The sequence below is a fragment of the Oncorhynchus tshawytscha genome, linkage group LG18 (genome assembly GCF_018296145.1).
Source record: "Oncorhynchus tshawytscha isolate Ot180627B linkage group LG18, Otsh_v2.0, whole genome shotgun sequence".
Lineage (NCBI taxonomy): Eukaryota > Metazoa > Chordata > Actinopteri > Salmoniformes > Salmonidae > Oncorhynchus > Oncorhynchus tshawytscha.
In genome coordinates, this window is record NC_056446.1 from 18,426,742 (window position 1) to 18,450,877 (window position 24,136).

At 41.9% G+C, this 24,136-nt stretch overlaps 1 protein-coding gene across 1 annotated transcript in view; it reads right to left on the reverse strand.

Moving 5' to 3' along the window:
• LOC112218087 (polypeptide N-acetylgalactosaminyltransferase 14) overlaps positions 1 to 24,136 on the reverse strand; it is a 113,160-nt gene that overhangs the window by 74,146 nt on the left and 14,878 nt on the right. The window contains exon 2 of the mRNA XM_042300763.1: positions 20,415 to 20,584. Within this exon, the coding sequence (XP_042156697.1) occupies positions 20,415 to 20,584 (170 nt within the window). The remainder of the gene's footprint in view (positions 1 to 20,414; positions 20,585 to 24,136) is intronic.

Sequence of the window (24,136 nt, forward strand, 5' to 3'; positions counted from 1 at the left end):
TGTTGTCGCATGTAGCATTGAAGGCAAGGGAAGCCAGCGAGCATTTGGCCTCCCTTGAAAAATAAATAAATAAAATAATAGCTCAGCTGTGAATGGAAGACAATTTGGATTTGGACGCACAGGGCGCATTGCAAGTTGAACTGAGTTGAATAATTGAATAATTTTGTACACTGTTTAGATTGAGCACATCTAAGCAAAATATATACTTTGTCATGAGGATATAAACGGATGGATGTGTTCTAGACAAATATGTCCATACTATATATTGGCTGATATGGTGATATGGAGCATTGTGAAATGTGATAGTGTACTTTCCCCTATTTCCAGTGAACCATGAAGATATGAGGCGTTCCTACACAATTTCCTGAATTCACAGACAAACCACTTATAAGTTAAATCATGGGGAAATGTTTTATTTTACCCACTGATAGAAGATATCCTTTCACCAAATTGACAGGAGTTTCATGATTTTTATTTCTGGGGGTGGATTATTATAAAACATTAGTTGACCCCAGAATTGGCATATATACTCAATACATTAAAACCTCTCTAGGATAGGGGGACAGTCGCGTCTCACTTGGCCAAAAGCCAGGGAAAATGCAGAGCGGCAAATTCAAATAAAATTCTATAAAAATAACACATGTAAGTGTTAAGGGAATTTTTACCTATAATGACTAATTATGTATACATTTCAATCAGGACTGACTAATCAGAATACTAGTGTGTTACGATATATGTACTAATCAGAATACTATATATGTATGAGTTTTCTTTCTGGATCCCAGTACTGAAGATAATGTGTGTGTGAATGTGGTCAAGAGTTTAGAACAATGACGGTCTGTTCCTTGGTACAAATGAATGAACTATATCTCCAGACTGACTAGAATGCTTATCTACACTGACTGACCTTAGCACTAGGCGAGGAGGGAAGGCTTGAGAGCTATAGAGCCTTTCTACCAGTGTCAAGAAGAGACGGAACATTTAGAAAACGCTGACGTCATTTTCAGTTTATAACCTGTGGTAAAATGTGTGTGTACTCAGTACTCTCTTGAATAAAGGCTGTTACTTGACTTTAAGACCAGGGCTCTGTCCATTCCAATAAAATAAGGGTCTTACAAATTCTTATGAAGTGACAGAGTGTTTAATTTTAATTGGGAATTAAAACAGAGGATTTAAATTCCTTCAACAGTAAGATACTAAATTAAAGCTACACTCGTTGTGAATCCAGCCAACATGTCAGATTTTAAAAAGGCTTTTCGGCGAAAGCATAAGATGCTACTATCTGATGATAGCACAACAGTAAACAAAGAGAGTAGCATATTTCAACCCTGCAGGCGCTACCCAAAATGCAGAAATAAAATATAAATCATGCCTTACCTTTGACGAGCTTCTTTTGTTGGCACTCCAATATGCCCCATAAACATCACAAATGGTCCTTTTGTTCGATTAATTCCGTCCATATACAGTGGGGCAAAAAAGTATTTAGTCAGCCACCAATTGTGCAAGTTCTCCCACTTAAAAAGATGAGGCCTGTAATTTTCATCATAGGTACACTTCAACTATGACAGACAAAATAAGAAAAAAAATCCAGAAAATCACATTGTAGGATTTTTTATGAATTTATTTCAAATTATGGTGGAAAATAAGTATTTGGTCACCTACAAACAAGCAAAATTTCTGGCTCTCACAGACCTGTAACTTCTTCTTTAAGAGGCTCCTCTGTCCTCCACTCGTTACCTGTATTAATGGCACCTGTTTGAACTTGTTATCAGTATAAAAGACACCTGTCCACAACCTCAAACAGTCACACTCCAAACTCCACTATGGCCAAGACCAAAGAGCTGTCAAAGGACACCAGAAACAAAATCGTAGACCTGCACCAGGCTGGGAAGACTGAATCTGCAATAGGTAAACAACTTGGTTTGAAGAAATCAACTGTGGGAGCAATTATTAGGAAATGTAAGACATACAAGACCACTGATAATTTACCCTCGATCTGGGGCTCCACGCAAGATCTCACCCCGTGGGGTCAAAATGATCACAAGAACAGTGAGCAAAAATCCCAGAACCACACAGGGGGACCTAGTGAATGACCTGCAGAGAGCTGGGACCAAAGTATCAAAGCCTACCATCAGTAACACACTACGCCGCCAGGGACTCAAATCCTGCAGTGCCAGACGTGTCCCCCTGCTTAAGCCAGTACATGTCCAGGCCCGTCTGAAGTTTGCTAGAGAGCATTTGGATGATCCAGAAGAAGATTGGGAGAATGTCATATGGTCAGATGAAACCAAAATATAACTTTTTGGTAAAAACTCAACTCGTCGTGTTTGCTGAGAATGCTGAGTTGCATCCAAAGAACACCATACCTACTGTGAAGCATGGGGTTGGAAACATCATGCTTTGGGGCTGTTTTTCTGCAAAGGGACCAGGACGACTGATCCGTGTAAAGGAAAGAATGAATGGGGCCATGTATCGTGAGATTCTGAGTGAAAACCTCCTTCCATCAGCAAGGGCATTGACGATGAAACGTGGCTGGGTCTTTCAGCATGACAATGATCCCAAACACACCGCCCAGGCAACGAAGGAGTGGCTTCGTAAGAAGCATTTCAAGGTCCTGGAGTGGCCTAGCCAGTCTCCAGATCTCAACCCATAGAAAATCTTTGGCGGGAGTTGAAAGTCCGTGTTGCCCAGCAACAGCCCCAAAACATCACTGCTCTAGAGGAGATCTGCATGGTGGAATGGGCCAAAATACCAGCAACAGTGTGTGAAAACCTTGTGAAGACTTACAGAAAACGTTTGACCTCTGTCATTGCCAACAAAGGGTATATAACAATGCATTGAGATAAACTTTTGTTATTGACCAAATTCTTGTTTTCCACCATAATTTGCAAATAAATTCATAAAATAATCCTACAATGTGATTTTCCAGATTTGATTTTTTTTCTTCTCATTTTGTCTGTCATAGTTGAAGTGTACCTATGATGAAAATTACAGGCCTATCTCATCTTTTTAAGTGGGAGAACTTGTACAATTGGTGGCTGACTAAATACTTTTAAAGGAATAACCTCAACCAAATTCCAAAGACTGGTGACATCCAGTGGAAGCGGTAGGAACTGCAAACAAGTGCCTAATAAATATTGTTTCCCCATGAGAACTTATTGAACAGACCGTGACCTCAAAAATAAATAATTCTGAATGGTTAGTCCTTGGGGTTTTGCCTGCTACATAAGTTCTGTTATACTCACAGACATGATTCAAACAATTTTAGAAACTTCAGAGTGTTTTCTATCCAAATATACGAATAACATGCATATCTTATATTCTAGGCATGAGTAGCAGGAGGTTGAAATTGGGCACGTGAAAATGCTGCCCCCTATCCCAAAGAGGCCCAGTGCAGTCAAACACTTAATTTTACTGTGTTTTATATATATTTCAAAACTATGAGGTTGTAATAATATGCCCTTTTCCTGTAAGAGCTGTTTGAAAAGACCACTTGAAATTTCAGCCTGTTTGATGGGAGGGAGTTTTGGCCTTCCATGGTGACATAACCATGCTGTAAATTAGTTAATTGACCAAGAAGAAAGAGCGTTCCAAATGTCTCTTCCAATAACAGCTAATTTACAGTTTTCAAAACCACTCCCAGACAGTTCTAGCAAAATTCTTGCTTGAGAAATTGATCTTTGCTAAGAAGCTATTTTTGTTTATTTTTGGCCATTTTAATGGAAAACTATCACAGTAAGGTACTTAATTGTTACCCAGAAATGATTTGATACTGAGATAAAAACAGCTGCATCATCCTTGTGGTATGTTTGTCTGTGCAATTTGTGTCGTACTGTATTTTTCTTGTTTTATATTAGATTCAATTTTTTTTATTCTATGAATTGAAAAAGAGACATGGGTCTTAATGATGACTCCCTGCTAAAATAAAGGTAAAGTAAATAAAGAAGGAATTGAGAGACGAACATGGTAATGTTTTCACTGATTGCACATAAAGGAAGATAGTTTCTACATGAAAGAGTGCTTACTTTAGCCAACCGATTTTGTGTCCTTTCTGTCATCCTGTGAACCCCGTTCATTGCTGCTCACAGCTTTATTTATTTTTTAGACCCTCCTGGCACTTTAACAACTACTCTTAATGATGTCAGAGGGCAGTGAGGCAGTCTTACTGAGAGACCACCATCCCTATTAAGCAGCTCAGACCACATTCAGGAAGTGAAGAACATTCCTACAGACCCCTAACAAGTGTAAAAATATGCACCGCCAACCACACACACAGGATTATACAGCTGTCACTAGCCCAGTGATACGGGTCAGGTAACCAGTTAGCTAACCATCTGATTTGAACCAAGTCTGGAAGACCAGTTCTTCTCAGGAGTTCCTGGTGCTTTTTTATGTCAATCATCTAGCCATGGAGCCTCCCCTCTCTGTAGCCAAGGCACCTGAGAGAGTTAGTACCTGTCAGTGAAGACAGGCCGAGGAGGAGTGAGCTGAAATAGAACATCAAGGTGAGATGGGGTGAAACAGACATGACTGACACAGACAGATCCTACAAACGTTCTGTGTATGTACAAGACAAGAACTGAAGAAAAAATTTCATTGGAGTTACAGTGTGAACATGTCATTAGTTCAGCAGCTAAAATAAGGCTGTGACTTCTACGTTTGTAATAGAGGACTCCGTTGTTTGGGATAATTCAATCAAAGAGTTGAAACTGAAGTTGATTGCATTTGTCTGGAACCCTGGCTGCTGTCTAGAACAAAAACAACTGTCCAGTGATGGCAATGTGAACAAACAGACAGACGGACGGACGGACGGACTGACTGACTGACTGACTGACAGACAGACAGACAGACAGACAGACAGACAGACAGACAGACAGACAGACAGACAGACAGACAGACAGACAGACAGACAGACAGACAGACAGACAGACAGACAGACAGACAGACAGACAGACAGACAGACAGACAGACAGACAGAGGAAAACACAAGCTGGTGAGAGAGACAGACGGAGAGAGAGCTACACACAATGGACAAAGAGGGGGTGGACATGCGGCAGTGACCTCCCTCCCTCCTTGTGCAGTGCTAGTGTGGTGTGTGTGCGTTGGCTCGCTCAGGGGTTGTGATTGTGAACGCGTCCGGCTGTAACTCTGCTAAGCTCCTGGCCTTCTAGGGGAGATCCACATGCCCATTACTGACTGTCAGAGCAGCAGAACACACCATCCAGTACACCCCCAGCCCCAAAGCTTGGCTAGCTGATCAGCCTCCTCCTTCTATATCATCTGCCTGCCGCTCTGCTCTATTAGTCCACACCATTTGCATGAATTATTTCATTAGGCAGCAGGACAAGAAAGATGAATAAAAAAGAGAGAAAGAGAAAGGAGAGTGGGCAAGGACAGTGAACAGGTCCTGGAGGGTAATACTAGACCCCTCAGGCTTCTTCTGACAGACCAATTTCCTCTGCTTTACACCACGGGACTGGAGAGAGCAGCCAGAGGCCCCTGCTGGTGTTAATCAAGGGCCCCTCTCAATTCAATTCAAGGGCTTTATTGGCATGGGAAACATATGTTAACATTGCCAAAGCAAGTGAAGAAGATAATAAACAAAAGCAAAATAAACAACAAAAAATGAACAGTAAACATTACACTCCAATAGAATAAAGACATTTCAAATGAAATATTATGTCTATATATATTTTTTATATCCCCTTTATTTAAACAGGAAGGCTAGTTGAGGACAAGTTCTCATTTACAACTGCGACCTGGCCAAGATAAAGCAAAGCAGTGCGACACAAACAACACAGAGTTACACATGGAGTAAAACAAAGATACAGTCAATAATACAGTAGAAAAGGTCTATACAGTGTTTGCAAATGTGGTAGGATAAGGGAGGTAAGGCCATAAATAGGCCATAGTGGGAAAATAATTACAATATAGCAATTAAACACTGGAGTGATAGATGTGCAGAAGATGAGTGTGCAAGTAGAGATACTGGGGTGCAAAGGAGCAAAATAAATAAATACAGTAGGGGAAGAGGTAGTTGTTTGGGCTATTTATAGATTGGCTATGTATTGAAATTGAAATTGAAATTCTCAATTATCATGGATTTATCGGTGGTGACAGTGTTTCCTAGCATTACTGCAGTGGGCAGCTGGGGGGAGGTGCTTTTATTCTCCCTGGACTTTACAGTGTCCCAGAACTTTTTGGAGTTTGTGCTACAGGATGCACATTTCTGTTTGAAAAAGCTAGCCTTTGCTTTCCTAACTGCCTGTGTATATTGGTTCCTAACTTCCCTGAAAAGTTGCATACCGTGTGGGCTTTTCGATGCTAATGCAGTACGCCACAGGATGTTTTTGTGTGTGTCAAGGGCAGTGTTGTAATGATGTGCAAATAGTTCAAGTTCAAAAGGAAAGAAAAAAAACAAATATGGGTTGTATTTAAAATGGTGTTTGTTCTTCACTGGTTGCCCTTTTCTTGTGGCAACATGTCACACATCTTGCTGCTGTGATGACCCACTGTGGTATTTCACCCAACAGATATGGGAGTTTATGTAGATCTGTGTAATCTGAGGGAAATATGCGTCTCTAGTATGGTCATACTTTTGGCAGGAGTTTTGGAAGTGCAGCTCAGTTTCCACCTCATTTTGTGAGCAGTGTGCACATAGCCTGTCTTCTCTTGAGAGCCGGGTCTGCCTACAGCAGCCTTTCTCAATAGCAAGGCTATGCTCACTGAGTCTGAACATAGTCAAAGCTTTCCTTAAGTTTGGGTCAGTCACAGTGGTCAGGTATTCTGCAACTGTAGACTCTCTGTTAAGGGCCAAATAGCATTCTAGTTTGCTCTGCTTTTTGTTCATTCTTTCCAGTGTGTCAAGTAATCATCTTTTGTTTTCTCATGATTTGGTTGGGTCTAATTGTGTTGCTGTCCTGGGGCTCTGTGGGGTCTGTTTGAGTCCTAGGACCAGCTTGCTTATGAGTCTCCTCTACAGGTTCATCTCTCTGTAGGTGATGGCTTTGTTATGATAGGCTTGGGAATCGCTTCCTTTTTTGGTGGTTGTAGAATTTAATTTTGATTTTGATCATTAGTGAGTATCGGCCTAATTTAGCTTTGCATGTATTATTTGGTGTTTTACATTGTATACTGAGGATATTTTTGCGGAATTCTTCATGCAGAGTCTGAATTCTTGGTTGGTGAGCGGACCCCAGACCTCAGGTTCTATAACTGAATCAAGTATTTTTAGCTAGATCCTAATTGGTATGTCTGTTTTTTAAATATTTTATTTATTTTAAAAATGTTACCCCGTTTTTGTGGTATCCAATTGTTTAGTAGCTACTATCTTGTCTCCTCGCTACAACTTCCGTACGGGCTCGGGAGAGACGAAGGTTGAAAGTCATGCGTCCTCCGATACACAACCCAACAAAGCCTCACTGCTTCTTAACACAGCACGCATCCATACCGGACGCCAGCTGCACCAATGAGTCGGAGGAAACACAGTGCACCTGGCAACCTTGGTTAGCGTGCACTGCGCTCGGCCCGCCACAGGAGTCGCTGGTGCGTGATGAGGCAAAGATATCCCTACCGGCCAACCCCTCCCCTCCCTGGTTATGACAGAGCCTGGGCGCAAACCCAGAGTCTCTGGTGGCACAACTGTACAGCGCCCTTAACCACTACGCCACCCGGGAGGCCTCTAATTGGTATGTCGAATTTGTGTTCCTTTTTATGGCATAGAAGGCCCTTCTTGCATTGTCTCTCAGCTTTGTGGAAGTTAAGTGTGGTGCTGATGTTTAGGCTGAGGTATGTATAGTTTTTTGTGTGCGCTAGTGCAACAGTGTCTAGACAGCATTTGTATTTGTTGTCCTAGCAACTGGACCTTTTTTGGAACACCATTATTATTGTCTTACTGAGATTCAGAGGGGTTGGGTTAAATGCGGAAGACACATTTCAGTTCAATGCATTCAGTTCTACAACTCTGAAACAGAGAGGTGCGGAGGGATGCCATAATCGACATCCACGTCTTCGGCACCCAAGGAACAGTGGGTTAACTGCCTTGCTCAGGGCAGAACAACATATTTTTACCTTGTCAGCTCTGGGATTTGATCCAGCAACCTTCCGGCCTAAAGCTCTAACCTCTAGAATATCAGCCTCCCCATAAGCCCATCTTGGTTGGGGACAGAAGCACCAGATCATCAGCAGACTACAGATTATAGTAGGGTGAGGCCGGGTGCTGCAGACTGTTCTAGTGCCCTCACCAATTAGTTGAAATATATGTTGAAGAGGTTGGGGCTTAAGCTGCATCCATGTCTCACACCATGGTCCTTTGGAAAGAAATGTGTTTGCAGGGATTTTATAATGTCGTATGTTTTTCCCCCAACACCACTTTCCATCAATTTGTATAGCAGACCCTCGTGCCAAATTGAGTCAAAAGCTTTTTTGAAATCAACAAAGCACGAGAAGACTTTGTCTTTGTTTTGGTTTGTTTGTTTGTCAATTAAGGTGTGCAGGGTTAATACGTGGTCTGTCGTACGGTAATTTGGTAAAAAGTCATTTTGACATTTGCTCAGTACATTGTTTTCATTGAGGAAATGTACGAGTCTGATGTCAATGATAATGCAGAGGATTTTCCCAAGGTTGCTGTTGACGCATATATCGTATTTTGTCCTGTAGTTCATTCAATGTAATTGGAGAATCCAGTGGGTTCTGATAGTCTTTAATAGTTGATTCTAAGTTATGTATTTAATCATGTACACTACCAGTCAAAAGTTTGGACACACATATGGAATCACATAGTAACCAAAAAAGTGTTAAACAAATCAAAATAATTTTTATATTTTAGATTCTTCAAAGTTGCCCCCCTTTGCTTTGATGACAGCTTTCAACACTCTTGGCATTCTCTCAACCAGCTTCATGAGGTAGTGACCTGGAATGCATTTAAATTAACAGGTGTGCCTCGTTAAAAGTTAATTTGTGGAATTTCTTTCCTTCTTAATGTGTTTGAGCCAATTGTTGTGACAAGGTAGGGGTGGTATACAGAAGATAGCCCTATTTGGTAAAAGACCAAGGCCATATTAAGGCAAGAACAGCTCAAATAAGGAAAGAGAACTTTGAACATTTCTTAAAGTGCAGTCGCAAAAACCTTGAAGTGCTATGATGAAATTGGCTCTCATGATTAGCGCCACAGGAATGGAAGACCCAGAGTTGCCTCAGCTGCAGAGGCAAAGTTCATTAGAGTTACCAGCCTCAGAAATTGCTGCCCAAATAAATGCTTCACAGAGTTCAAGTAACAGACACATCTCAACATCAACTGTTCAAAGGAGACTGCATGAATCAGGCCTTCATGGTCGAATTGCTGCAAAGAAACCACTACTAAAGGACACCAATAAGAAGAAGAGACTTGCTTGGGCCAAGAAACAAAAGCAATGGACATTAGACCGGTGGAAATCTGTCCTTAGGTTTGATGAGTCCAAACTTGAGATTTTTGGTTCCAACCGCCGTGTCTTTGTGAGATACAGAGAAGGTGAACGGAAAATCTCTGAATGTGTGGTTCCCACTGTGAAGCATGGAGGAGGAGGTGTGAGGGTGTGGGGGTGCTTTGCTGGTGACACAGTCAATGATTTATTTAGAATTCAAGGTACACTTAACCAGCATGGCTACCACAGCATTCTGCAGCAATACGCCATCCCATCTGGTTTGCACTTAGTGCAGGCCTGGGCAAAGGCAAAGGCCCGTATGCGGTCTGCAACCTGATTCAATATGGTCCGCGGAACCATGGTCAGATCATATAAAGTATTTGAATTTTTTTTTTGTTATTCAAATTAAAAGCCCAATGAATACTCACCTTTGTGAAATGATTTAACTCCCACCGCTTGTGGGACTTTTATTTTGAAGGCACGTATATATAACAACTGCAGGAGGACAGACAGTGACTGACAGGTTGACACACGTCATAGTTACAAATAGTTGCTAGAATCTGCTCCAAAATAAGTTTTTCCGAGATTTCAATGAAAAGGAACGTGGACAATGAATGTTGGGTGTTCCAGCAAGAGTGGACATCTAATGATTTCTTTATTAAGATATCAAGGAAAGCTGTGTGCTTAGTGCGCAAAGAGAGCATTGCTGTCTTGAAAGACTACAACTTGTCCCAACACTTCCAGACGAAGCATGCAGAGAAATATAGGAATATGTCTTCTGAGCAGAGGGCAAGTACATTGAAAGAGTAGCTTTCTCAGTTGCAAAAGCAGCAAGGACTTTTCACAAAACTGCATTCAGCAAACGACGGAATTGCGAGAGCTAGCTCTGTACTGTCCCACAAAATTGCTAAATATAGCAAGCCATTCGCTGAGGGCAAATTCATTATAGAATGTTTAATTGACTCTACAGCAATACTCTTCCCAGACAAGAAAGAGCTGTTTGAAAATGTTTCCACATGTTGAGGACATTGCAGAGAAGATGGAACAACAGTTGAAAGACAGCGTAAAGGATTTCACCTATTTTTCCATGGCCCTGGAAAATTGTTTATATTCTTACGAGGCATAACCCCAAACTTTGAAATGACAGAGGAGCTTGCTTCAGTGCAGTCAACGAAGAGCACAACCACAGGGAAATATTTATTGGAGGAGGTTAATAAGTGTGTGGCAAAGCTGGGACATAGTTTTGAAAAGTTATCCAGTGTAACCACTGATGGGTAGCCAAACTTGACAGGAAAAAGCGTTGGCCTTTTGAAAAGGATACAAGATCAAGTAACTGAGCTGAACCGAGATCAGATTTTTTTTTCCTGCATTGCATTATCCATCAGGAGGTGCTCTGTACATGTGTTCTGAAAATGAGCCACGTTGTGGATACAGTCACGAAAGTGGTAAAGTGATAAGAGCAAAATTTTAAACGACATGAAGTTTGTCTCACTGTCGGAAGAGACAAAGTCGGGACATGCAGATCTCCCCTACCAAATGTGAGATGGCTGAGTTTGGGGAATGTGCTTAAAAGGGTGTGGGACCTGAAGTCGGCGATTGCTGAGTTTTTGCAAATGAAAGGAAGACGTGGATTTCCCTCAACTGCAAGATAAAGAATGGTTGGCTGATTTTGCCTTCACCGTGGACATCATGGCCTTCACGAAGGAACTGAATTCCAAACTAAAAGGGAAAGGCCTTTTTGCACATCAGATGTACAGTCTTGTCAAAGCTTTCAAGGGAAAATGACTCCTCCTGACCCGCCAAGTAGATGACAACAATCTCACCCACCTTGCGACACTACTAGTCTGTTCCCTATGAGATGACAACAATCTCACCCACCTTGCGACACTACTAGTCTGTTCCCTATGAGATGACAACAATCTCACCCACCTTGCGACACTACTAGTCTGTTCCCTATGAGATGACAACAATCTCACCCACCTTGCGACACTACTAGTCTGTTCCCTATGAGATGACAACAATCTCACCCACCTTGCGACACTACTAGTCTGTTCCCTATGAGATGACAAGCGAGAGAAGTATACATTGCTGCTGCGTGCTTCGAATGGTGAGTTTTCTCTTCGCTTTGAGGATTTCAAAGTGTTGGAAAATGACATGCTGTTGGTTTCCTCTCCTTTCACCTTCAATGTGGGTAACGCTCCCACTGACCTGCAACTTGAGCTCATCGATCTTCAGTCTGATGCAATGATTGGAGAACTATTCAAAACAATGTCACTGACGAGGTTCTATGCATCTCTCGATGAACAAAACTTTCCAACGATTAGGAGTCATGCTCAGAATATGTTTGTACTATTTGGGTCAACAGACACATACTTATCCAGAGAGACTTAACCCCAATTGTTCCTTTAAGTGCCTTGCTCAAGGGCATATTGACATATTTTTGAAACGTATATCTACTGTATATCTAAAATTGTTTACAAAGGAATTAAAAATTAAAAACAGGTTATGGTAAGCCTAAATAGGTTCAGGAGTAAAAGTTGCATGGACTGCATGTGAACAAACATTTTCAGTGATGAAATATAACAAGTCAAGGCACAGATCATCTCTTACTGACTCTCACCTCTCAGCAATCCTGCGCATAGCGACGTCAGAAACTATACCTGACTTCACTGCTCTAGTCAATGCCCATCAGAGACTTCACTCCTCACACTGATTGAGTAGTTTAAATGTAATGTTGAGCTCTCTCTCTTTCTTGTGTTTTTGTACCCGTTAACAAGAGTTCTGTCCGTGGTGCTGAATGCACAGTGTACTTTTCCCTCCATGTAGTTCAATGCATGTTTAATAATGAAAACACCTACCAAAAGGAGAACATGGATGTGGTTTATTTCTGTGCATGTTAAAAAAGTATAATAAGTAGCATATCTGGACGTGATTTACAGTAGATGTATCTGTCAACACAGTCATACACATGATGTATAATCCTGTAATATGATTCTGGCCCACAATGGCAAAAATATATTCTAATGTGGCCCTCCATGGAAAATAATTGCCCAGGCCTGGCTTAGTGGGACTATCATTTGTTTTTCAACAGGACAATGACCCAAAACACACCTCCAGGCTGTGTAAAGGCTATTTGACCAAGGAGAGTGAGGGAGTGCTACATCAGATGACCTGGCCTCCACAATCACACGACCTCAACCCAATTGAGATGGTTTGGGATGAGTTGGACCGCAGAGGGAAGGAAAAGCAGCCAACAACTGCTCAGCATATGTGGGAACTCCTTCAAGACTGTTGGAAAAGCATTCCTCATGAAGCTGGTTGAAAGAATGCCAAGAGTGTGCAAAGCTGTCATCAAGACAAAGGGTGGCTACTTTGAAGAATCTCAAATCTCAAATATATTTAGATTTGCTTAATATGTTTTTGGTAACTACATGATTCCATTTGTGTTATTTCATAGTTTTGATGTCTTCACTATTATTCTACAATGTAGAAAACAGTAAAAACAAAGAAAAACCCTTGAATGAGTAGGTGTGTCCAAACCTTTGACTGGTACTGTATATATTTTTGCTGTTTGTTCTTTGTTCTTTGTTATAGGGCCAAAAAGATTGGAGAAGTGGTTTACCATACATCTCCATATTGAATAGATAACTCTTTGTGTTGTTGTTTGTTTAGTGTTGTCACATCCTGACCTTAGTTCCTTTTTCATGTCTCTATTTTAGTTTGGTCAGGGCGTGAGTTGAGGTGGGCATTCTATGTTTTTGTTCTTTGTTTTGTATTTCTGGTTTTGGCCTGGTATGGTTCCCAATCAGAGGCAGCTGTCGATCGTTGTCTCTGATTGAGAACCATACTTAGGCAGCCTGTTTTCCCACTATGGGTTGTGGGTAGTTGTTTTCTGTCTTTGTATTAGTTACCAGACGGAACTGTTTCGGTTGTTCTTTTAGTTTACTTTGTATTGTAGTGTTCAGTTTAATAAAATGACGAACACTTACCACGCTGGATATTGGTCCGATCCTTCCTACTCCTCCTCAGAAGAGGAAGAAAACCGTTACAAGTGTTTTCCAATTTTCCCAGAAGTGATTGTAGTCTATGGGTTCTTCAATTACATTGAGCTGGTTTCTGACGTGCTGTTCCTTCTTGTTCTGTACTGTTTTAGGGATTCAACATAGTGAAGGCGTACAGTAGGCTCAGGTTTTCTCTCTCTTTGTCTCTCTCTCTCCCTTTGTTTTTCTTTCTCTCTCTCTCTCTCTCTCTCTCTCTCTCTCTCTGCCTATAACGCAGACCCAGCCACATGATCACAGGCTCTGGTTAAACTTGCTCAAGTTAAGGAATCGTAGAGTTGTTTGTACTAGTGTGACAGAGGAGGTAGAGATTCTGTAGCCAGCATTGTGTAATCGTTCAATATTGACAGATGATGGCTCCTGTCAGCACATTTCAAACTATTTCACTCAACCTTTCACTCAACCGTCTTCTAATGTTGCGTACTGTGTACGAAGGTTATCTGACAAACACTGAAACATGTTGTTTCAACTAAATATCATTAAGTAACTGGTTCCACAGCCTATTTTTTTCTCACTTTTCAGTCAAAGTGTTACCTGAACATAAACATTTTTGTTGGTCCAAACATAAGAAAACGTATGGAAAACGTTGTCAACTTGAAATTATGTGTTTGCTCAAATTGCCTAATAGGTTCATTCAATTAGAAATTAGTATTTGGACATGTTACCTAAAAAAAGGCTGTGAAACTGATTACACACACACATTGTCTTTAACATACAACATTTTAATTTACATATTTGGCCCTTGTATTGCTACACTTTGCGCGTACGTTAAAAGTACACACAAAATGTTATTTATCATAGGGATTAAGGAGTAATATTAATTCAAACAGAGTAATATGCCCCACCAATAAGAGACAACTATACAGAAAAAACGAAAGTTGCTTAAATAATAAATCAAATCAATGAAGACAGAATGGTGAAATTAAGTGACAGTTGACACAGACATAGTGGCATAGCAGGAAGGTTGGAATGCCATGACCCAAGAGGTAGTGAGTTCAAATCCCGGGTGAGGACATATTGAATAATAATTATTGTATAAATGAATATGCCCAGTGTCAAATACATGAATTAACATGTTAGACAATGAATGAACATATTAGACAATGAATGAACATATTAGACAATGAATGAACATATTAGACAATGAATGAACATATTAGACAATGAATGAACATATTAGACAATGAATGAACATATTAGACAATGAATGAACATATTAGACAATGAATGAACATATTAGACAATGAATGAACATATTAGACAATGAATGAGCATATTAGACAATGAATGAACATATTAGACAATGAATGAACATATTAGACAATGAATGAACATATTAGACAATGAATGAACATATTAGACAATGAATGAGCATATTAGACAATGAATGAACATATTAGACAATGAATTAATATATTAGACAATGAGTGAACATATTAGACAATGAGTGAACATATTAGACAATGAATGAACATATTAGACAATGAATGAACATATTAGACAATTTCAGCAAACACATCAGTTTAAATTGACTGCATTTTTTGCCAAACTTTTCTCAAGATTAAGCTTTTTAAAATTCAGGTAACACTTAAATAAACTGAGTGCAAAAAGTAAATACAATTTGAGTGAGAAACTTTGATCAAATTTTAGCCATTCATCTGAAACGTTAGGTTAAAAGAGGCGGTGAAAGTTCTCTGCAGTAATATGAGCGAGAATGTGTTGTGAAATGAACCTCGTGTGAGGTGTGCGCTTCAGCAATCCCAATTTCAATACAACCCCTTTTTTAATCAAAGATGAAAAATGACCCCTCCTATAAGAGAACTCACCCTGTTCAATAGCCTTCCTTGGCTTTATAATCAAGCCTGTGGAGCTGTGAGAGCTGCAACATTGTTTTACTAGGACACAGACAGGAGTTGAATGATTCATGTTTGATTCAGGTACAGTGGATTGCAGGCTCTACACACAAAAAGAGGAGGGTGGAGGACAGGAGTTATCAATATCGTATAGATTGTGGTCATTTCTTTGATCGACATAGAGCTTTTCAGGTATAAACAGGCCATAAGTGAGTCAGTAAAGCCTGGTATATTTTCAAAACACATTTAGATCCAGCTACGACAACAACAACCCAGGTGGAACCAGAGAGCAATTAACTCATTTTCTGTGCTGTGTTTTCTGTCTAATTACTAAAGCACTGTGCTTCAATGGAGATCGATGGCCGACTGAGAGGCGGAGGGGAGTCTGTGGGGAAATATGGAGCCCAATGTTCTCCCTAAGCACAGCTGCCTTCCTAAACCACCACATATGAAATGCCACAGCAACATGTTCCTCACATTCAAAGCAGCCTAGCTTCTAGGTGGAGAAAAGCGCTAGGTGTGGCGACTGGTGAGCCACACGACAGTGAGTTTCCGTTATGAAAGGCTTTGCTCTAGGAAGGTCACTCTGGGCTGTAGGCTGGCAGCTCATAACATAATAGAATGGGTTTAGCATCTGTCTGTCTGTCTGTCTGTCTGTCTGTCTATCTGTCTGTCTGTCTGTCTGCTGGAGCAGGGAGGAGTGACGGTTGTGAATATTCACTGGCACCAATTCAACATAAATATTACAGTGAATAGAGACTTGGCAGACAGTGTGAGGATATATTTTCAGACCTGCTGAAACGGCAAAATGCAGTTGAGGTTTCAGGTTTTGAGTAAATATGAATTCCTAAACAAGGCTGGATGCCAGGCACCGTTTATTCAACTGGACTGGTGTGTGTCCCGGAGGGGGTCGAGGCTTCTTGTGTAATAGCCAAATACAGGAGGACATGTCCTGGTGACTGGCTGACCGTAGATCTGGTGTTAGCCAAACACAGGAGGACATGTCCTGGTGACTGGCTGACCGTAGATCTGGTGTTAGCCAAATACAGGATGAAATGTCCTGGTGACTGGCTGACCGTAGATCTGGTGTTAGCCAAATACAGGAGGACATGTCCTGGTGACCGGCTGACCGTAGATCTGGTGTTAGCCAAATACAGAGGAGCAATCAATAACTGACTCATTTCTACCTTTCACACTCAAGTCTCTCTCTCTCTCTCTCTCTCTCACACACACACACACACATATATAGACACCCACATAACCACACACACACACATTCCCACACATGTCCTATCTCTCCGCAGGGAGACCTGAAAGATGAAAGAGGGAGTGAGACAAGTGGTTGTCTTGTAAGCGATAGAGCGATACAATGGTTGACAGACAGGTAGAAGCCAGGTCAATGTGTGGAAAAGCCTGAGGCTCCGTGTGACGGACCCGATCAATGAGACAAGAAGGAACGGCTTTCTATCCTAGCCTCATCAGCAACAACCAACCATCCAAAAAGCTTGAGTGCAATACCTGGGGCAAAGGCGAACTTTAACTCTCAATTTGGCTCTTCCAACTGGATCTTGGCTAACCATAAGCAGTTCGATTTGTGCTCAAAGTACATGTTTATTGGTCACAAAATGCAAATAACCGAATCTGCGGAAAACTCTCCATTTGTATCCAAAAGATACTATCTGGTTAGTTGAGCCAAAGGGGTAAGTTGAGCCACCCTTGTTTAAAGGAAACCATACACAAAATTATTAATTTGACTAAATATTTAGGAAGAGGTCATCATTTCATAGAGTCTGTAATGGAAGAAAACACATGGAAAAATTGGGAAGCAAGTTAGGTCCAAAAAACTGATTTTCACCAAGTCAAATTAATTCATTGTGTTAGAAGTTTCAAGATGCTTGACTTTATCTAAACCAAAGTAGATACTTTTAAGGTTGTTCTATACATCAGTTGGGATCTCTATAAGGTCTTAAACACATAGCATGAAAGTGCATCCTTGTAACTGTGTGGGCTAATATAGTCCAAATGTTTGCCTTGGGTAAGTTGAACCAATGGCCATGGGGTAAGTTGAACCAATGGCCATGGGGTAAGTTGAACCAATGGCCATGGGGTAAGTTGAATCAATGGCCATGGGGTAAGTTGAATCAATAGTCAATGGCAAGTTGAGCAAATTGAATTGTTTTCTTCTCAGGCGTAATGCAAGGCATTATTTTTGGTATATGAGGTAACAGCAGGGCCAGGCCTATGTTAAAAGTGTTGAAAAAGTACAACAGTGCCAGCTGTGCCACCAGAGACTCTGGGTTCGCGCCCAGGCTCTGTTGTAACCGGCCGCGACCGGGAGGTCTGTGGGGCGACGCACAATTGGCCTAGCGTCATCCGGGTTAGGGAGGGCTTGGCCGGTAGGATGCGCGCTGTGTTAAGAAGCAGTGCAGCTTAGTTGGGTTGTGTATCGGAGGACGCATGACCTTCAACCTTCGTCTCTCCCGAGCCGGTACGGGAGTTGTAGCGATGAGACAAGATAGAAGCTACTAAAACAATTGGATACCACGAAATTGGGGAGAAAAAGTGTGTTAAAGTGTTGAAAAAGTACAAAGTGTTTGTAAGGTATTAAGTCTGTGTTAAAAGATGCTTAAAGGTGCAATATGCAGAAATCACTCTGCCATTTCCTGGTTGAAAAATTCTAATAGTTTGCCTAATATCAGTTTATGTAACAAAACAGGCAATGCATACTGTAGATAATCATTGTACCATCTGAATCGCTGTGAAATATATTTTTAATTACCAAAGCTATTGTATTTTCATAAAACCTACAATACCTAAAGTAAAAGACACAAAAGCGAAACTTAAGAAAGGAAGCATAGAAAGTTGTGCCAAAAGACAAAGCTTTCAAAACTGCAATGTTTACATGAATTCTGATTATGTCCAGGGATACACAACATCCTGAAATATATGTAGATATCTTTGTTAGAGTTGAATACTATATTTCCCTTGACGGAGTAATGCTGAATGTAAACAATGGCTCAACTTATCCCACTTTCCCCAAATGCAGTTTCCATGTTTAAACTTTCATGGATTTACAGTAATCTGGACGATCAAACAAAGCTGCTAGGCTGACCCAGATTGGGGTGTGCAGTTGTTCATTTGAAAATAGCTCATAGCTGTAAGCAACTTAGAGAAATGTCATAAATTAGTAATTGCCCCATGTTCATCAACATTGCAGCAAATCGTTCTCCACCAGTAAAAATGCATGATAAAGATTTGTGAAGATCATCCACATACCCAACTAGGTAACTACAGTACAGGACAATTAGCTCAAACAAAATTAAAACGACATGCAAGACAATAAGTGTATGATAAAGACACACATCTCTCTTTCTCCTTTGTTTGGTCTGAGCAGATCACATTAATTACATAAACGGGTTTTTCTGCTGAAGCTAACAAGCAGGCGGTTCCTGAGGGCTGGAGACAAACACACCACTAAAAGTGAAAATCAATATAGGTCGTTCAATTCTCTCACCCTTCATTCCAGCATGGATGGATAGAAGCTGTGAGAGATGGGAGTATGGCTGAGAGGCGCATCAGTGTCCTTAACTGTCTCCTAGGCAGGGAGCATTGCTGACATTGTACCCAAATGATTCAATTGTCAGCAATCAAGATTTCCAAGAGTGTGCAAAGCTGTCATCAAGGCAAAGGGTGGCTACTTTGAAGAATCTCAAATCTAAAATATATTTTGATTTGTTTTACACTTATTTTGGTTACTACATGCTTCCATATGTGTTATTTCAGAGTTTTGATATCTTCACTATTATTCTACAATGTAGAAAATAGTAAAAAATAAAGAAAAACCCTTGAATGAGTAGGTGTGTTCAAACTTTTGACTGGTACTGTATAACTGTCAAAATACAGAAATCATCCCCATATGATGCAAGATAGTTTTGGGGTGGAATTTTCAGTTAAAAGCAAGCAGCTAAATAGTCCTGAAAACAGAATGAAAAAGAAGCTTAACATCACTGTCAAACGAAGTTGAAGTAGAGCATAGTGCTCTAAAATGAACATTTCATGCCAGCAGATTAGTCTGTGTAAAATAACACGATTGTCTCGCCTCCTAAGGGTTTTTGTATGTTAGTTAAACATTTCGAGAGTGTAGGCTCTGTCAGCATGATGCTCAACTGCTTTCATTCATGAAAACATCACACCAGTCAACAATTGAGTGTGGAAGTTGCCAAGTCTGTGTTTCTATGGTCAAAAATCATCCTATGATATTTGCAAACACGGTGTTTGATATTTTCCGCATCTGTATGTGTTCCACTATTATAGTAGCATCCCCTGTGTTCTTCTTATTTCCGGGGGAATCCGTCTTTGAGGGATTCATGCAGGGTTTGTTGCTTCATGGTATTTGAAACATCAGTCGTGCAGTGAGAGGATTTGGATGATATCCGCTGTAAGACTAATGGTCTTAGTCTAATTGGGAGTCTGCGAATAAAAGCAAATGTAATGGGGGTGGCAGGTAGCCTAGCGATCAAGAGCAATGGGCCAGTAACTGAAAGGTCGCTAGTTTGAATCCCCGAGTCGACTAAGTGAAAAATCTGTCTATGTGCTCTTAAGCAAGGCACTTAACCCTAATTGCCCCAGGGTCGCCGTCAATAATGGCTGATCCCTGGCCGTGACCCTACTCTCCGAGGGTGTCTCAGGGGGAGTGGGATATGCTGAAAACTCATTTCCAAACCACACATAATACACACTTGCACATGTGTGAAATAGGACAAATGTAAGCACCCACCCACCAATGAAGTGGGGTGTTTTCACACAAACTGCAGCGCATGTGGCAATTATCTATGTCTATGCAGCTTGTAGCTACTGCTACACAGATCAACTCCCTCTCATCTTCTAGAAACCATATCCGATGTGTGGAAACAAGCCATCATTAGCTCACACAGAAGCAGACACATGCAGCCCTGTTTGAAAGACAGGGTGATCTGGCATAATAAGCGCCATTAAGATGGAAATTACAAAATGCCTTCTCACACTTAAACACACATACGAGTGTGCATGAAGGTACACACACATTAATGAGCTGTGTACGTGTGCTGTGCTGTGTAGGTTACCTGTAATGGCGTGTGTCTCTGAGAACTCTGTTGCTGGGTATCCTCTCACTCTCTCTCTGGTTGAAGGCATACAGTTTGTACGGGTCCTGGCCTGGTTTCCAACGCCTGGCGTTGAGGTAGTTCTTCTCTTCAAACTCTTCCAGGAGGTCGTCCCATTCTGCCTCCGAGATCTGAAACAAAAAAAAATCCACTCATCACACAAACCCCACTGTAAACAACTTGCTGGGGTAGAGTTCACTTTAAAAACTGCAAGAACAGCAGCGTCCAACTGTGGAATTTGTGCTGTAAGCTGATGTTCAGCTTTTTTGCTTGACATGAAATGAGGTTTACACTGTCATAAACATAACAATTGATGGCAGCATTTTGGCATCCTCATAATGACTCTTCAACATAACGACAACAACCATAGAGTACGCAGACGATGCACACACACCTCTGAATTTGCTGGTGCAGAATCTGGAGGGCGTATCAATTCTAGTTTAATAAAACCCTCTTTTGTGCAGCGGCAGCAGATTGAAATCACCCATAAACTGGAGCCTCTTCCATATTTCCTGTTATTATTTTCTGTTTTGTTTTGCTGATGTGCCAGATTCTCCAGCTCCAGCCATTTGGGCTGATGGGAACCAGAGGTCTATACTCCCACCAGCCTGGATGATGCTGGTGATTAACAAGCTAGCAGGTTGCTAGTTTCTCCCCTGATGACAGTTTGAATGGAGCCTAATGAAAAATCTTCAACACGCACTCGCAAATACACACACGCACACACGCACGCACGCACGTACGCACGCACATACCCACACACAAACACAAATATCCCACTGCAGGCCCACAGTAGAGGCAGGCAGCAGGGGGGGGGTCTGGGTGAAGCCTTCATGTCCCCACAGCCTGCTGGGTAACAAAAGGCAGCCGACATTGTGACTGAAGGCCCATGAATCACTGCCTGCTGATGCTGAGTGATTAAATCTGATTTCCATGCAATGCGGCAGCGCCAGGGTAATTGTTGGCCTTCAAGACAATAACACAACCTACAATGTTCCCTGGCTTATGGCTTTTTGCATCAATACCCCAGAAACTTAATCCACCTCCAGGAAGGACCTGCTGGAGGTTGTGGCAAGGACTTGGCTCTCTGTTTTACAATTGATATTTTATCTTATTAAGCAGAACGACAGAATCGTGTAGTCCTCGGGTGAAACTCAGGGGAGATACAGCTAGCCTGAGGGAGCCGTACTGACGGGAATTCTACTAGGCTTTTCTTTTATGGTGCGCTTGTTTGTGTCTTTTACACCTGGTGAAGAGAATCTGCTCAAGGTCCTGTGGATTCATTATATTTACCAGACTTGTCTCCCTGAGCAATTTTATTGCACCTAACATGCCTTCTCAATGTCTCTTCCTAATAGGGGCGGCAGGGTAGCCTAGTGGTTAGAGTGTTGGACTAGTAACCGGAAGGTTGCAAGATCAAACCCCCGAGCTGACAAGGTACAAATCTGTTGTTCTGCCTAGTTAACAGTGGGTTAACTGTTCCTATGCCGTCATTGATAATAAGGATTTTTTCTTGACTGACTTACCTAGTTAAATAAAGGTCAAATAAAAAATACACAAACAGACATTCAACAAATGACCTCCGGAAACAAGAATCATGCAATAACGTCAAAAAACAGCATTAACTTATTAAACAGCACAAAACAACCAAGGATCCTATTCATTTCTCTGACATGACTGGTGGCAGTATTCATGTCAAACACAGGTGGATTAAATGGTAATGATATTTCTTTGCTCGTAAGAAGGATCATTTCAAGAGACAAAGCCATTGAGGGGAGGATGCAGTAGATAGAAGGGGGTGGGGTTCGAACCTAAATGAGGCGATACAAGGGCACATGGCAATGACCACTGAGCCATGGGAAGGCAGCTCACATCAGCTCCTCTGTCTTAACTGGCCAAGCTCATTTTTCCCAGAGGACACTGCTGGCCGGTGAGAGGGGACTGAGAAGAGAAGGGAGAGAACTGGGGACAGAGAAAAGAGAACGAGAACCTGGGAAGCGGCGAGAGAGGAAAGAGAACAGGGGAGATAGGGGGAGAAACAGGGGAGATAGGGGGAGAAACAGGGGAGATAGGGGGAGAACAGGGGAGATAGGGGGAGAAACAGGGGAGATAGGGGGAGAAACAGGGGAGATAGGGGGAGAAACAGGGGAGATAGGGGGAGAAACAGGGGAGATAGGGGGAGAAACAGGGGAGATAGGGGGAGAAACAGGGGAGAAGGAGAATAGGGGAGATCCTAGAGGAGAGAGGACTACAGTGAAGACGTGGGGAGAGATGTGGGGCGCCCTCCCCACATTAGGAGGACAGTAATGAGTCGTTAGGGTCCGCTATTTGTCCGTCCACCCGTGCGGTGGATGAATTCCCTCTAAGCACACTGCTGTCTTTCAAGGCCTTTTCAGTCTGGCGGGAGATGTCATGCCCTGCCACTTTATAAGAATCACAACAGCATCCTCCAAGCCGGTAATAGAGGTGGCTAATTGCAGATGTCTGTTTCTGAAGATAGACTGCTTAGCATGATAATGGCTACAGTGCAGCAGCATCCGTATAACTTAGACCAGATGTCTGGGAGGGCTCCCTGGTAAAACAGCCTGTTTCTTTATGTTATACATTTCCCACACTAAAAGTTGATGTAGTAAAAGGGGCTTATGTGTGCAATACTAGATGTTGAAATCGGGTTTCTTTTTAATAATCTCTACCTTTGTATGAAGTTATCTGAATGTATTAAAATGCAACTCCCCAAAAAGCTCCAGAAAAACATTGACACATCACCAATTAATCCTTTGCCTTCAGAGTTTTTCTCAGAGTTACGATGGTTGACAGCTGAATCCACAGAGGAAATGCTAATCTGGTGCTCACATATTCACTTTGTCATCTCCAGCACAGTGCCACTGTCACCCCATGATGCCACCAATCTGGGGAAAGTTATTGTGTTTTATCAGGGAGGGAACATGGCCCAGGCAGCAAACAGAATTCAATTATAATTGGACAACACAGAAAATCTGCCTGCAAATCGATCTGTCACAACAAGGTTGAGCGGCTTGAGCCTCAATTTCAGAGCGCAATAAGTGCAAATCTCAACGGTCCCTAGCAGCCCACCAAAGGTCCTTTACTCAAGAAAGAACCGGGCGAGCCTCAAGATTGGAATTCCCCTGGGCTGCCAAGCAAGGCAAGTCCTCCAGAAATATCCCTGTCTTTGGTCCAGTCATCATCACTCTGCCTTTGCCTCCCCTCGGTTGTTAAGACAGGAAAGCCAGGCAGGCAGCCACCAGAGAGCCAGGTTTCATGTGGAGGATATTGCAGCCTAATTGGACATGATACCTTGGTGGAGGGAGAGAGGGAGGGAGTGAGGGAAGGAAGGAACGAGTGAGGGTTGGTAAGCTACACCGCGACAGAGTTGCGCGACATTTTAACCCCCAGTAGTTAGGGGTGCTCCCCAGACAGGGAAGTGTGTCTTAATGAGTTGTGGATGACAGAGGGAGCTGTAATTGGATCCTAATACCCCCCTCCCCTGTGTCTCGGCATGTGTGTTTGTGTATGTTGGTCCTATTCCTAGACCCCTTAACTCAACCACCGCAACACGTCTTACCCAACAGAGTTAACCAAAGGAAAACTGTAGCAGGGGGAATCTCATCATAGTCTGTCTATGGTCTTGGTGGTACCACAGGAGGTGCACATGCCTAGTTACA